The sequence below is a fragment of the Erpetoichthys calabaricus genome, chromosome 6 (genome assembly GCF_900747795.2).
Source record: "Erpetoichthys calabaricus chromosome 6, fErpCal1.3, whole genome shotgun sequence".
NCBI lineage: Eukaryota > Metazoa > Chordata > Cladistia > Polypteriformes > Polypteridae > Erpetoichthys > Erpetoichthys calabaricus.
In genome coordinates, this window is record NC_041399.2 from 3,759,054 (window position 1) to 3,775,297 (window position 16,244).

At 40.2% G+C, this 16,244-nt stretch overlaps 1 protein-coding gene across 2 annotated transcripts in view; it reads right to left on the minus strand.

Annotated features, from left to right (window-relative positions):
* Nucleotides 1–3,261: 3,261 nt before the first annotated feature.
* Nucleotides 3,262–16,244, minus strand: part of pter (phosphotriesterase related) — a 108,595-nt gene continuing 95,612 nt past the window's right edge. For both annotated transcript variants that reach the window (XM_028803370.2, XM_028803369.2), the window contains one exon: nt 3,262–6,440. In XM_028803370.2, coding sequence (XP_028659203.1) covers nt 6,230–6,440 — 211 coding nt within the window. In that variant the 3' untranslated portion in view covers nt 3,262–6,229. The remainder of the gene's footprint in view (nt 6,441–16,244) is intronic.

A 16,244-nucleotide genomic window follows, 5' to 3' on the forward strand; every position in this document is an offset into this window, starting at 1 on the left:
ATGAACAAGACCCTGAGATACTTACACTTCACTGGGCACTCCACCCTTACCTGGCTAAGAACCATGAGCTCATATTTGGAGCTGCTGAGCCTCATCCCAAACACTTCACATTCAGCTACAAACCACCCCAGTGCATGTCTTCTGACTGATGAAGCCAGACAAAGACTTTTGTTAATTAAACTATGAATTAACTTTAGGTCAGTAAATTGACTAGATATGAGAAATTAGATACAGGAAATTGCCAAGAGAATAGACAAGCGGCAAAAAAAGGTCAAAACTGGGAGATCAAAAACACAAAACATCAAAAATCAAAATGAGAGACAAAAATCACGGTAAAAATACAAAGCAAAAAAGTCAGAACCAGGAAAAAAAATAGCAAAAACTTTTAGAAAGAGCTATAAGCAAAACGGTTTTCTAATAAGGAAGCCATTTTTCTAGGTGACCTTTTACTCCATGGCACTGTTGCATGAAAGGTGTGACCTCTGAGCAACACATGAAGTGGCCCCAACAATGGAAACAAAACATAGTGGCAAAAATACAAGATGAAACGGGCCAAAAAATTAGATACCTTTTAATGTGGTTGGGACTTTCAAAACTCAACTTGATGTTATTTCATAAGAATTTCGTGGACAGGACTGGTGAGCCTTGTTAGGCTGAATGGTCTGTTCTCATTTACATTGTTTTAATGTTCTAAAAATGTTCCAGAAACAATCACCATAATCATAATTACAAGCCCCATGTCATTATCAGCTTGGTTTTAGGCAATGCCAGAAATTAACGAGGCTTTAGTGGCACAGGCTGCTTAGATTCTCAAGGTTAAGAAATGATGATTTATTTTTTTGATTTGGGGATTCTAGGAAGACAATCACCGCTTTCAAACTTCAACTAAAAAGAAAAATGGATTAAACACCGAAAATGCAATGACTTGAATGTATCCCAAATTCCTGGCTAGTGACTAGTCAGTGAATCATTTTATTAAGGGACTGGGAGATAAGCATTGTCAGTCAAAGCCAAGAGATCAAAGAAAACCAGCCACTAAAACTGAAATATAAAACAAGGGAATAGTAGTCAAGGAGAGTCACTGGGGTCAAAAACAAAGTCTGAAAGTTTAAGTTTAAATCCATTATCTCATATCGCGAATCAAGTCCCGTGGTGATCTTTCATCCCGTCGTGCCGCATGTCTTGCTGTCATTGCAGATTGCTGTCACGTGCGTGATTCATGGTTTAAGTGACCGTGTTTGGACTGAGAACCTAAAAGCCATAAACAAAGCAACTACCAACCACCTACATGAAGGCCAAACTACCTAGCTGGCAAGCATCAGCTCAACAAATAGCTTTGGGGGCAGGTGTGAAAGGCAGTGTGTGCCCCCCATTGGTCTGAACTATGGCTGTTTGGGACTGGTTTTGAATCAGAGGCCGTTTTGCACCACAAAGCCCTATTGGTGTAAGGGTTTGGACAGAGAATGAATAAATGTGCCTGCTTTAACCCTCCCTCTCACGCCATTTCCATGAAAAGGACAACACAATTAAGAGCACAGCTAAGCAGCCATATTGAGACAGGTATCCTGAAGAAAGCTGACTAGAAATGACTTAACTAGAGACATTTAAAATAACTACATGTCTGTGTGCCACCTGAAACTACACATCAGGATTTAATCAGGTTGTATGGTTGCCAATATTCACATGTGATTTGCTTGTTGTTATTATTTTATTAATATTATCAGTAATACTTTATTTAAAGTTGAAACTTAACTCCTGCTTGTCTTTTACTCTGTGTAATTGCCTGAGGTTATAGATATAGAAGAGAAGGTGGGGAGAAGTTATAAAGTACAATACCTTAAAAACAGTGGTAAGTCTACGAGATTTGAGCCATTCTGATAAAGTCTACACAATAACGAAAACAAAAGGGGAAAGGAGACTAATATAGAATTCTACCAAGACAAAACAGTCACATTTTGTGACCAGCACTGCATTTAATGTACCTGACTGGACAGATTGAGTAATTCTACAAAATCAAATAAAGGATTTTGAATCTTAAACCAGAAGGGAGTTTGTCCATTAATGATGCCTCCCGAAAGAAAAAACACAAATGTGAAAAGGGATAATCTTTTTTTGCTTGTTTTGTTTTGTAGCAGTCAAGTATGAAATTAAGAAAACTGGAGGGTTTAGCATATGCTGCCAATCAGCTGAATGGGTAGCTTTTTGGTTTGATATTTAAAATACATATATTTATAGTAGCTATGTTACCTGTCCAAGAAAGGTAATACAATAAATGTTAAAATATTTGATATCTCTTACCTTATGTGTACCCTCAGCACTCCTCCAAAGTCTTTGATTGGTATCCTCGTTTGTCTCAGCCGTTCTTCCTCATCTCGACTGCGTTGTTGTAAAGCCTACTTCTCAGACTCGCGATGCTCACTTTCCTGTCCACTTTGACTACCACCAATGATAGATGGGCTGACATTTACCCATTATCAAAACATCATTAATTTCCTTGCAAATCTGTTTTTCAGTTGAGGGCAACTCTCAGTGTATCGTCACGTGTGTGTAGTTTCCTTTACCTGGTGCTTCTTGTCTTGACTGTGTTTGACTGTGAAACTCACCAATCAGACCAAAGCCAAACTGACCATTCAGATTACTCAGAGGGACCACACACACACACACACACACGAGACATAAGCATTATAGGCAGCATTTTAATTTCTCCCTTTTTCCTCCAGAGCAGAACATCTGTAAGCTCCAGACAGTGTAGTGCATGAAAATCGCAGCAGGGTTGCTTTTGGAAATGCTGAAACCACCACATCTGGCACTGCCAGTCACACTGCAGTCCAACGTCCTTCGCTTGAGGATGCTGACAATTCTGTGGTTTGGTCCAGCAACAACTGAACCTCCTGACCCAGTCTGCAGGCTGGTGGACCTAATAAAGTGGACCCCTAACCTAGGCACAGACAGAGAAAACACGCTGTCCACAACAATCATTTTTATTATATTAGGTCAATAATAGATGTAGACATTGAGTTGTAAATAACATAAAATCTACAAATTAACAGAATAAGTGTACATTCAGCAGTAAACACATTTATAAGGCAGGTGGTTCATTAATAATTAAGATTTTCAAGTCTGTATTTGTATTATGACACAAAGGTTTAAAGACAATTTCCACATTAGTAAAACAACAATTTAAAAACTCAGAGCAGGACATGTTGTTAAACAGGGGTATCAAACGGCTGTAAGTTTTCATTCCAGTCATTTTTTTTTTCCCGTTGATGAGTGAACGCCATTGAATTCAATTTGCCGCGAGATCAGAGAAATCTCAAAAATGTTCGGGAACTTCGTCAAACTTAGCAAAGTGCACTTAAGTCAAAGAGGAAGGAGAAACTGAACCCATCTTGAGTGGATGATAATGGTGCACTGGGTCTTTTAAGTGTCCCATAGATCTAGGGAAGTGTCTGCCAAGTACAGCTAGGTCCATAAATATTTGTACAGAGACAACTTTTTTCTAATTTTGGTTCTGTACGTTACCACAATGAATTTTAAATGAAACAACTCCGATGCAGTTGAAGTGCAGACTTTCAGCTTTAATTCAGTGGGGTGAACAAAACGATTGCATAAAAATGGGAGGCAACTAAAGCATTTTATGAACACAATCCCTTCATTTCAGGGGGCTCAAAAGTAATTGGACAAATGAAATAACTGGAAATCAAATGTTCATTTCTAATACTTGGTTGAAAACCCTTTGCTGGCAATGACAGCCTGAAGTCTTGAACTCCTGGACATCACCAGATGTTGTGTTTCCTCCTTTTTAATGCTCTGCCAGGCCTTTACTTCAGCGGCTTTCAGTTGCTGTTTGTTTGTGGGCCTTTCTGTCTGAAGTTTAGTCTTCAACAAGTGAAATGCCTGCTCAATTGGGTTAATATCAGGTGACTGACTTGTCCATTCAAGAATTGTCCACTTCTTTGCTTTAATAAACTCCTGGGTTGCTTTGGCTGTATGTTTTGGGTCATTGTCCATCTGTATCATGAATCAATTTGACTGCATTTAGCTGGATTTGAGCAGACAGTATGTCTCTGAACACCTCAGAATTCATTTGGCTGCTTCTGTCCTGTGTCACATCATCAATAAACACTAGTGTCCCAGTGCCACTGGCAGCCATGCATGCCCAAGCCATCACACTGCCTCCCTCCACCGTGTTTTACACATGATGTGATATGCTTTGGATAATGAGCTGTTCCACTCCTTCTCCATACTTTTTTCTTGCCATCATTCTGGTAGAGGTTGATCTTGGTTTCATCTGTTCAAAGAATGTTTTTCCAGAACTGTGCTGGCTTTTTTAGTTGTTCTTTAGCAAAGTCCAATTTAGCCTTTCTATTCTTGAGGCTTATGAGTGGCTTGCACCTTGCAGGGCAAGATTGGATCTCAAGATGAAAATGTTTACGAAACACTGTCCCAGATCGTGCAGGTTTGAGAATATTATCAGTGATTAACTAATTTTAAAGCAGCACTAGAACCATAAGAGTCACTATGAAACTACAAATACTGCTACCTTCTTTCTTAACCTGTTCAGGGCTGCTGATGCTGGGCTTTTAACAATCCTTGTGCTACTCGATCTGAGTGCTGCCTTTGATGCTGTCTCACATACTACTTTGTTGAATCAGTTAGCCACCATTGGTGTTACTGATACTCCTTTTATATGGTTTACTTCATATCTGTCTAATCGTACTCAGTTTGTTCATCTAAAAAACTCTCTATCACGATCCCTCCCAGTCACTAGTGGTGTTCCTCAGGGATGGGTGCTCGGCCCCTTACTGTTTTTAATATGTGTGTGCCCTTTAGGTGGCATTTTTAAGAAATTTGGTAATGATTTTTTCTTTTATGTGGACGATACTCAGCTTTGTATATCTACAAAGCCCAGCTCTGTCATTTCTCCTTCCTGCCTCATTGACTGTCTATTTGGGACAAAATCTTGGCTTTCTTCTAATTTCCTCCAACTCAACAGCCATAAGACAGAGGTTCTCCTCATTGGCTCCAAGTCTGCTATGTTAAAATCTAATAATTTTTCACTTAATATTGATGGTACATCAGTCTATCCCTCCCCTCAGGTTAAGAGTTTGGAGGTTACCTTTCGTAGTACTATGTCTTTTGAATCCCATATCAATAATGTTACACCATCATCTTTTTTCATCTCTGTAGCACTGCGACCCTCACTCACACTAAATAGCACTGTGACCCTTACTCAAGCATTGGTCACATCCCACATTGATTATCGTAATTCTGTTCTCTTTGGTCTCCCACATAAGCTTCTCCATAAACTCCAGCTTGTTCAGAATTCAGCTGCCCATATTATAACTCAGACCTCTTCCAGGCAACACATTACCCCGCATCTCTTAAACAGCTTCATTGGCATCTGTAAAATTTTGCATTGATTTTTAAATTTTTCTACTTACCTTCAAAAGCACTTCATAACCCTGCTCCGTTATACCTCTCTGACCTCACACATGTTTATACACCTAACTGCACTCTTAGGTCCTCTACATCTGGTCTTCCCACCCACCCCCCCGTGCACACGATCATAACAAATCTTGTCTTAAGGGTTATCTATTTAGATTAGCTTACACTACATGACCTTAGGTTGAATTCTTATTGCTGTATGGGTTCCAGGGCCCCTTGTCTCTGGCACTCACTACCACAAAACATTCAGGACGCAGATCCCCTACCTATTTTCAAATCTCCTTTTAAGACTTATCTACAGTATTTAGATTAGCTTATTACACTACATGACCTTAGGCTGTATTCTTATTGCTTTATTTTCAGTTTCATAGATATAGATATATGTATACATGTATGTGTACATGCATGTTCTTGTTAGTGTTATGATTTTATTATTTGTACGGTGTCCTTGGGTGTTTAGAAAAGTGCCCTGAAATAAAATGTATTATTATTATTGTTATTATTAAAGAATATAGACGTGAAATAAAATATTGAAAGACTAAAAGAATACTTCCCCAACAACTGATTCATTACAACTGTATGCTCCATAAAACTGTATCTTTATTGGAAAAGCTACTTGATCAAAAATAGAATATGTTCTAAGATCAAAGAAAAATGTTTTTAATAACCAACATATTATGATTTTAGCTTGCAAATAATTTAGCTTGACCCAAAATAAATGGTGTTAAGGTTAGAAAATAAAAATCATTTCTCCCATTTCTGTATGCATTAGGATAAGGAATTACTTGAAAGTTAACCATTTTTTGGGGTTCTTAATCAGCATTTTGTCGACAGCAGACTGTGAAATGCCCCTAGTAAGCATTTTGGGAACAATGTACTCTAGGATATAAGAGTATCCATGACCTCCATACTTGGTGAGTCGGTTTTTTGTGTGTACATCATGAGCAATGAGAAGTTGGTCTTCATATCCTTCATCGACTAAAAAACGAACACTAAAAAAAAAAAGTAACAAAAATCAGAGGGTTAGAATTCTCAGGAAATGGCTGATTTGTACACAAATTAAAACTCACCTCCATAGCATCACATACTTAAGATATGTACAGTGCTATGAAGAAGTACTTGTCCCCTTTCTTATATTTTCTAATTTGGTATGTTTACGACAATGAATGGCTTCAAATCTTTACACAAAATGTAGCATTAGATAAAATAAACCACAGTAAACAGGTAACACCATTTCTAAATTGCTACTTGTTTAGGTGATAAAGTTATCCAAAGCTGACGATGTCTCTGGGAAATGATCAAAAAGATTACTGATAATTCTACTCAGGTGACTAAACAAGTCCAGCCCTGTTGAATCTAAACCTCACCATATACTGATCCTCACCACAAGCATGAAACTGTCACCATGAAGTTTCTAGAAGAACACTAGGCCTCCACCAAAGAGTTCAGGAATGGGTGACAAAGCCATCTCTAAGGCTACAGGATCCACCACACCACAGTGAGTGCAGTTTTCTCCACATGCAGAAAAGTGGGGAAGCTTTCCAGCAAAAACCCACCCTCCTAAAATGACTGGAATGGGCACAGTAATGACTCATTCAAGAAGTTAGTAAGGGTCCCAAAAGAGGCTTGAGAGCCATGCTGTTCTTTTAAAGTCAATTTTCATGACTCTATGATATGAAAGAGCAACTGTGGGATTCATGGGAGAGTAGCATGGGGTAAAGCTCTGCTCTCCAGGAATAACACCAGCACTCGTCAGACATTTCCAAAGGAACATATTGATGATCCCAAAGGCTTTTAGAATGATGTTCTCCGGCCAGAGAAGTCTAAAGAAGAACTCTTGGACAACACAGGTTCCACTATGTCTGCCATTTGAAAGTAAGAACATCAAATCTACAATAAAACATGGGAAACCTAAGGGGATGCTTTGGAAGACTTGCCATTTTTAAAAGAACCGTGCATTTCACTAGCATGTCTGTAAGGTGAATATCCAATATGCAGCACCACAATGAGCCAAAACACAAAAGCAAGTCTACCACTGAATGACTCCGAAGAAGCCAAATCTCAGTATCAGAAAGTCTAGTCAAAGACCTGATTTGAACTGAGAAGAGATACCACAACAGGACCTGAAATGAGAGCTCATGCTTGCAAACCTACCAATGTGTCCAAATTAAATTATTAAATTAGTGTCCAACCCTGCAGTTATAATATGTGGTGGCTTTAACCATGCGACTTTGGAAGGAACAATGACAAATTTGTATCAGTTTGTGACTGGTTCCACTTGAGGAAATAATAAGCTAGCAGACCTAGGAAGTTAGAGTTAGTCCACGAGTTCTTCAGGCCTTTGCTAATCAGATTTGTGGTGTCCTCTGTCGAATGTTCAGTGTCATACCTAAGGCTTCAGAAAGTACTACTGCTGTGGAAAAACATCTTGTATTGTTCCTGTTCCCAAGAAAGCAGGTGCTTCTTCACCTAATGACTACACATCAGTGGCCCTTACGTGTCATATCATGAAGACCTTTGAGGGCTAGTCCTAGACTATATGACCCATCTCCTTTTCTCTTTACTCTGTACACCTCAGGCAAGAAATATAATAGCAGGTGGTCATGTCATTTGCAGAAATTCTCAGATGATTTTACACCTATAGGGTGTATTGATAAAGGGGGATGAGACAGAGTCAGGTGGAGAAGTTTGTTTTATGGTGCTAAGAGAATTGTCTGTGTCTTAACATCAGCAAAACCAAGGAATTGCTTATTCAAGGAGTGGATGTAGAGGTGGTCCACTCCTACAAGTACTGTGGAAGTCCACATTAATGACAGTTGGACTGGTCTCAGAACACAGAACCACCATATAAGGATGGGCAGAGCAAATTCTTTTTCCTTAGGAGACTGTGCTTTTTTAACACTAGAATCCCTGAAGTCTACAAAAAAGTTGGAATGCCAGGCCACCTTAAATTCCTTCGCACCTCTTCATCAGCGTCTTTGTTTTGCAAATGTTTCCATCAGAACAAGCAGCCTGTTATCCCCCCCACCCTACCGATGCAGCTGAAGTTCTCCCCGCTCGTCTGTTTATAAGGGTGTGAGGTGTCTAGAATTGTATAGGCTAAATAATATTTTATACATTTCATGTGTGGTTCTGTATCTACAACGATCTGGATAAATGAAGGATGACAGGAAATGCGAGTCAAGAAATGTTGACCACAGTTGATGCCTCTTCAGAACTATTCGCTGCACCGGCAATCAAAGATACGATGCCCTGTGACTGCTATCTGACTTTCTTGTGGCATTTGCACTTCGACAACATAGACACCCATGCAGATCGTGTGAAAAATGACAGATTTGCTGTGATCTCGGACATCTGGCAGAGATTTGTTGAGAACTGTATTTTGAGTTACAACCCAGGGCAACATATTACTGTTGATGAGAAAATGTCTTCAACCAAGGTCTGTTGTCCTTTCTTGCAATACATCTCAACCAAGCCTGAAAAATTTGGCATAAAGTTTTGGACTGCAGCAGATTTGGAGACAAAGCACATGTGCAATGCCACTCCTTATTTAGGAAAAGATCCCAGTCGTCCCACATGAGAAAGACTTTCCGAGACTGAGGTCATAAAGCCATTTCTGGACAAAGGCAGAATCGTAACAACAGACAACTTTTTCACGTCACTTTTGCTGGCTAATAGACTGGTGCACTGCAACATAACTCCGCTTGGCACCATAAAGTATGATGGGAACTTCCACCTGCAGCTAACGTCACTTCACTACATGAGCAATTCTCCAAGCTATGCTGACGGTCCCAAAAAAAAGAAGTCTGTCTGCATTCTCAGTACCAGGCACTGTAACGTTGAGATTGGGTAAGATCGGACAAAAAAACCAAACATGTTCAAATGACAACTCGATGTTCAAATGACATAGCGTTTTCATGCGTGGATGTCTGTGTGTGTATGTGCAAGAAAGGCTGAGACAGATTTGATGTCATTCAAATCGTTACTGGAATATAAAATAAACACTATCGCAAAGGTATAATGAACTTAGAGTGCTTTAATTCAAGAATGAAACTGAAAAACAAAAAATTCAAGTGACAACAAGATACCAAGACGACGTGATTCACCAGCATTTGTGTGTCTGCTTGTATCCCTTCAGTGATACCTTTTACAGGTAGCCAAAATGTATACCGGGTGTTACAGACTGAAATCAAATGTATGTTTTTTATTATATAATAGTAATAGTACCAATCGCAGCTCACTACTCAAATCAAGGAAAGCCAGGGCTCGAACCTGCAACCTTTTGCTTATAAGGCAGTAGTTCTTACCTCTACACCAGCTAAACAGACACGTCACCTTTCTGTCCATTGATATTTGGGCTTGGGTTTTACTCATTGACAGCAACATGTAAATTGAATGATTTATTTTTCGTCAGTCATATTCTTGAGTAAAAGCGCACTTGTTTTGTTAGGCCTTTTGAGAAAGTGTTTATTTGATATTTGGACTTCAGTCTTCACACATGATAAACTTCACGTCAGCATTTTGTCATTATTACTGTAACATGAGAATAGTTTCTGTTTTAGCGATGTGTTCAACAATTCATGCCTCGCATTTCCTGTCATCCTTCATTTACCCAGCTCATTGTAGACACAGAAGAAGTTGCATTGCGTCTTTGTGGACCTGGAGACAGCATATGACAGGGTGCCTCGAGAGGAGCTGTGGTATTGCATGAGGAAGTCGGGAGTGGCAGAGAAGTACATAAGAGTGGTACAGGATATGTTCGAGGGAAGTGTGACAGTGGTAAGGTTTGCGGTAGGAGTGACAGATGAATTCAAGGTAGAGGTGGGATAACATCAGGGAACGGCTCTGAGCCCTTTCTTATTTTCAATGGTGATGGAGAAGTTGACAGATGAGTTTAGACAGGAGTCCCTGTGGTCTAGGATGTTTGCTGATGACACTGTGAGCTGTAGTGATAGTAGGGAGCAGGTTGAGGAGACCTTGGAGAGGTGGAGATATGCTCTAGAGAGGAGATGAATGAAGGTCAGTAGGACCACCACAACAGAATATGTGTGTGTAAATGAGAGGGAGGTCAGTGGAATGCTGAGGATGCAAGGAGTAGAGTTGGTGAAGGTGAATGAGTTTAAATACTTGGAATCAACAATACAGAGTAATGGGGATTGTGGAAGAGAGGCAAAAAAAAGAGAGTGCTGGCAGGGTGGAATGGGTGGAGAAGAGTGTCAGGAGTGATTTGTGACAGACGGGTATCAGCAAGAGTGAAAGGGAAGATCTACAGGAAGGTATGAGACCAGCTATGTTATATGGGTTGGAGACGGTGGCACTGACCAGAAAGCAGGAGACAGAGCTGGAGGTGGCAGAGTTAAATATGTCAAGATTTGCATTGGGTGTGATGAGGATGGACAGGATTAGAAATGAGGACATTAGAGGGTCAGCTCAAGTTGGACGGTTTGGAGACAAAGTCAGAGAGGTGAGATTGCGTTGGTTTGCACATGTGCAGAAGAGAGATGCTGAGTATATTGGGAAATGGATGCTAAGGATAGAGCTGCTAGGGGACAGGAAAAGAGGAAGTCCTAAGAGAAGGTTTATAGATGTGGTGAGAGAGGACATACAGGTGATGGGTGTAACAGAACAAGATGACGAGGACAGGAAGATATGGAAGAAGATGATTTGCTGTGGCAACCCCCAATAGGAGCAGCCGAAAGAAGAAGAAGAATAGGTGGTAGACACAGAACACACATGAAATGTAATTATTCCAAATAACAAAATAGTATTTACCTTCTACACCTCCAGGCACTTCACACCAAGATAAACAGACTTGAGCTCTGAGAATTTTGTGTCACACTACAGCATTGTTGGTTGGGGATGTGATAGCAGGCTGCTTGTGCTGACTGACACATTTGCAAAACAAAGTGGTCCGAGGGAATTTAAGGTGGCCCGGCATTACAACTTTTTTCACAGGCTTCAGGGATTCTAGTGTTAACGTGGGAAGTGACATTCTTCACATTTTCTTTGACTCTGCGATGGTTAGTGCGATTTTCTAAGATACAGTGTGACTGGGGGTCCGTCATAGCAACTGCAGCAGCCAAGACAGAAGTTTTCTTTTTTAATTTTCTTGCTTTTTAGTTATTCTGGTCTGTTTTCAGGCCATAGTATATGTGTAAATGTATTTATTGAGCCTCTGTAAAAAGCCACATTTCCCCTATGGGACAAATAAATCAAAGTTCTAGTTCTAGTTCATTTAAAATTAAATCTATAGTGCAATAAAGTGTGAATAAAGAAAATCCGTTCTGAATCTGCCATATGTCTATAATTAACGCTGTATCATTTACATCATGTTTTGGGCTATCTGTCCACTTGAAAGGTGCTTTATGGAATAAAGCTTATTTTATTTCAAGAGCGCAGTGTGCTCCCCTGCTGAAATCTAAATAATAAAAGCACAGTTTCAGTTTCCACTACTGACTCACTGCATGACCACAAACATGTCGCTTCTCCTGTCAGCACTCCAACTGCAGAAATATGGTCAAAATGATATTTGGCAGTAGCAATTTTTAAAGTTCCCTGGCCAAAAGTAATGTGAAATATAGAAATACTGGGTCATGCACCATGTATTTCATAAATAACATCTGTAGTACTAGGGTGTTGTCCGTGTTAGCCATTATGAATGTAGAGAAAAGCCAAGCAAAATGACACCCTTTTATTGGCTAACTAAAAAGATTACAATATGCAAGCGTTTCGAGGCAACTCAGGCCCCTTCTTCAGGCATTGATTACATCTTGCCTGAAGAAGGGGCCTGAGTTGCCTCGAAAGCTTGCATATTGTAATCTTTTTAGTTAGCCAATAAAAGGTGTCATTTTGCTTGGCTTTTCTCTACATAAATAACATCAAAATTGCTAAAATACGATTAAAAAAGGTATAAAATAATCATTCAGGAAAGTTATTATTTAAATAAACTAAAAGCTCCATCCATAAGAGGTAAAACATCTTATTTAAATCTGCTTTTCAGGGACGTTAATAAAATGGGGGAAATACATGTAAGTATTTGATCCACTACTAAATTTATAAGTTTGCTCACTTACAAAGAAATGGACAGTCTCTAATTGTTATGGTAGTTTCATTTTGACATAAAAGTTATAAATTGATGTGCAGGTCATTGACAGAAGTAAGGATTTGATCCCCTACCACCCAGCCAGAATTTGGCTCCCACAGATTGGCTGTGTGCCCATGTGGCACACAGATTATAATCAATCAATCAATCAATCAACTTGTGATGTGTATAAAGCACACCTGTCCAAAGAATCAGTTTCTTCCATTCCAACCTCTCCACCACCATGGGCAACACCAAAGAGCTGTCAAAGGATGTCAGGGACAAGACCTGCACAAGGCTGAAGTGAGTTACAAGACCATCAGCAAGAATCTTGGTGAGGAGGTGACAACTGTTGGTGCGATAATTCAGAAATGGAAAAAATTTAAAATGACCATCAATCGCCCTCGGTCTGGAGCTCCATGCAAGAACTTGCCTCATGGGGTGAGGATGATCACGAGAAAGGTGAGGGATCAGCCCAAAACTACATGGGAGGAGCTTGTTAATGATCTGAAGGCAGTTGGGACCACCAAAGTCACCAAGAACACAATTGGTAACACACTACGCCATAATGGATTGAAATCTTGCAGCACCTGCAAGGTCCCTCTGCTCAAGAAGGCACACGTACGGGCCCGGATGTTCACTGGCATTGGTTGGAATGGAAGAAATTGATTCTGTGGACAGGTGTGCTTTATACATATAACGAGTTGTGATCAGGACTATCTGTGATTGATTGATTGTAATTTGTGTGCCCATGTCAATCTGTAGGAGCCAGAATTCTGGCTGGGTAGTAGGGGATCAAATCTTTATTTCTCTCAATGACATGCAAATCAATTTATAACTTGTGGTGGATGGTAGGGGCACCTCTTCTTTATATGGTCCGGGGGAACAAGCAGGGACTGAACAGTACCTCCCGCAGGGCTCCATGGGAGATGGAGTTCTCTACAACCCTGTTGGGATCCGGGGGTGCCGCTAGGGTGCTGCAGTGGTTCCTGAGCCCCTATGGGCTTCTCTTCCACCACAACCTTACGTGCAACCGGAAATAGGTTGTCAACCACCTGGAGCACTTCCGGGTGGGCTATAAAAGAAGCCAGCAGCCACCATTCCGGGAGCCAGAGTTGGGAGGAGGGAGATGAAGCTTGCTGGAGAGGAGTCTAGGAGAAAGAAGAAAAAGACTTATTGGTGTTGGTGTTATGGATAGTGCTTACTGGGACGGAGTTGTGCCTGAGGGAACGGGGAAGGCGTTGCCCAGAGGCGAAGAAAAGAAAAATAAAACATTTATTTGTTTTTTCAGTGTGCCTCCTGCGTCTGTCTGTGTTGGGTTGAGCGCTGGCATAGCGGTTTTGTCACAAACGTTTACATAATGTGTTTTTTGGTTGATATTCTGTCTCCATTAAAATGAAAATACCATAAAAATTAGAGACTGTTCATTTCTTTGTAAGTGAGTCGTGAGAAGTCAAGCAAAATTACCCCTTTTATTGGCTAACTAAAAAGATTACAATATGCAAGCTTTTGAGGCAACTCAGGCCCCTTCTTCAGGCAAGATGTAATAGATTCATAATGGCTAACACGGTGTAACACCCTAGTATTACAGAAATTTGTAAGTGAGCAAGCTTACACATTCAGCAGGGGATCAAATAATTATTTCCTGCACTGTAAAAGGAAGAAAGAAAGAAAAAACACAAATATTGCAGTCCTTAGTGTAATGGTGAACACCTGTGTTAATCTGCACTCTCACGCACCCATGTCAGATGGCAGGACAGACTTCACAAGACCCTCGTTCTGTGTTACCTGCCATTGTTCCCAATAACTGCAAAGATCTAAATTGCAATCTGATGCCAGGGGCCGTTGATATGTGTATGGCGAGTTGCTACACACTTGGAGAAATATCTTTACAGGTCAATAACCAATTAGTTGAACAGCCTTTTCAAAATGTACATTAAGAAGTCTTCAAAGCAGGCCATTTAAACTGATTCAGGTAGACCATGAGATGATGCTGAAAGAATCAGAGAAGTGAATGCTTTTCAATTAGATGAAGATTTAAAAAAGGCCTGAAGACAATTTTACTACAGTCAAGGATGTATTCAGCTTTTACTATTAAAAAAGAAAGAAAATACAACAGTGCAGAAGCATTACACCGTTAAGAATACCCAGGTGAGTGCCATGCCATGCCATGCAGAAGTGTAAAGTAGCTTCCAGGCTTTTGTAAAAGTGGGTGCATTAAGTTATCTAATTTGAAAGCAGATTTTGAAAGACACAGGGAAAAAGATGTAAAATGATAATCCATAAACTAAAAGGCATGGTTCTAGAAATATAGCAATATTCCTCTGGCATCTGGTGAGTGACTGCTTTCCATTCTGGAAGGCATGAGGAGGCGGAAAGAAAATTGGAACTCTAAAAGATTGTGACATGTGGTGATGTGACACCACCTTAAGCATAAATGGTGGACTTGGATGACTGACAGTGCTGTTCTTGAAGAGTAAGTTCTAAGAAGCATGTATGGCCAAGAGCTATTATTCTATCAAACCATAATGACAAAATGAATATCCTCAGAAACTGGTTTTAAACAAACAACGCAATGCTGCCTGTTGTGGGATGGATGTCGAATACAACAGTTCATTAAAATGTCTCTCTGCTTCACATCACGCTGTAGCATCACTGGGTGATAAAAGTGTCTTGCTATGGTTATGCTTGGCCTTCTGGTCAGAGCTAAATTACCTTTAGCGGAGGAAAACGTCCTACTTATGATGTAGAGTTCCAGCTTCAGTGGTCAGGAGGTCCCCCCAGTCTGTCATAATCCATTTTGGCCACCTCATTTTAATTAGACTTTCTGCTGCTACATTCTGCACAACAGAGCTTCACCCTAACATTTTAGAGTCAATAAGATTTATCCATCTGTGAAGGAGCACTTCATTAGTTCAGTTTTAGATGCACTGTTAGAGTATCTAACAGATAAACAGAACCTAAATTCAGAAAAAGGGGCTGCACTTTTATTGCACACACCAAGTTTTGTTTTGCGATTTTCACACCAGCGAAGGTTCACCCCAGCAACTGTCATCTTTCTGCCTATGGACTTCGGATGGCTGCCATGCATTTTAGATGGTGGCCTTGTGGGCAGAAGGGAGGCATGCTCGTTGGGCAAGTGAACTGCAGTGCCCCATACCTGTAGGCCTTAGAGTAATTATAGAATGATGAAAAACAAGCAGCTTCACTGATGTTGTCAGGTTAGGAATGCCGAGATTATAAAAGCTGCCAGTGTATGTTAGACGGAGTGGTGGCTCTGTTGCTAAAGATCTGTGCTGGTATCTAGAAGGTTGTTGGTTCAAATCCTTTAACTGCCAGAAGGGATAGTACTCTGCTGGGCCCTTAACCTGAAAATCACTTTACAATGGCAGACCCTGTGCTCTGACTCCCGAAAGGCATGAAAAAAATCAATTTCCCCTCAGGGATTGACAAAGAACATCAAATAAATTTTTAAAAATGTAGCACAAGAGTGCCTGTACAGTGTCTAACTGGCTCCATCAATAACCATGAGAAAGGCACTATATACAGTTGTGCCATACCCTGGCAGAATTTGTGAATTTTTGGTCATTGATTGGGAAATATAAGTAACCGCGTAGAAGGCTTTTCCTTTTAATTAGGGAGTGCGCTCAGGTGAAGCAATTTATTATCACATAATTGTGTGTGCCCTTTTTAAATTATAACGAACACTGAAATC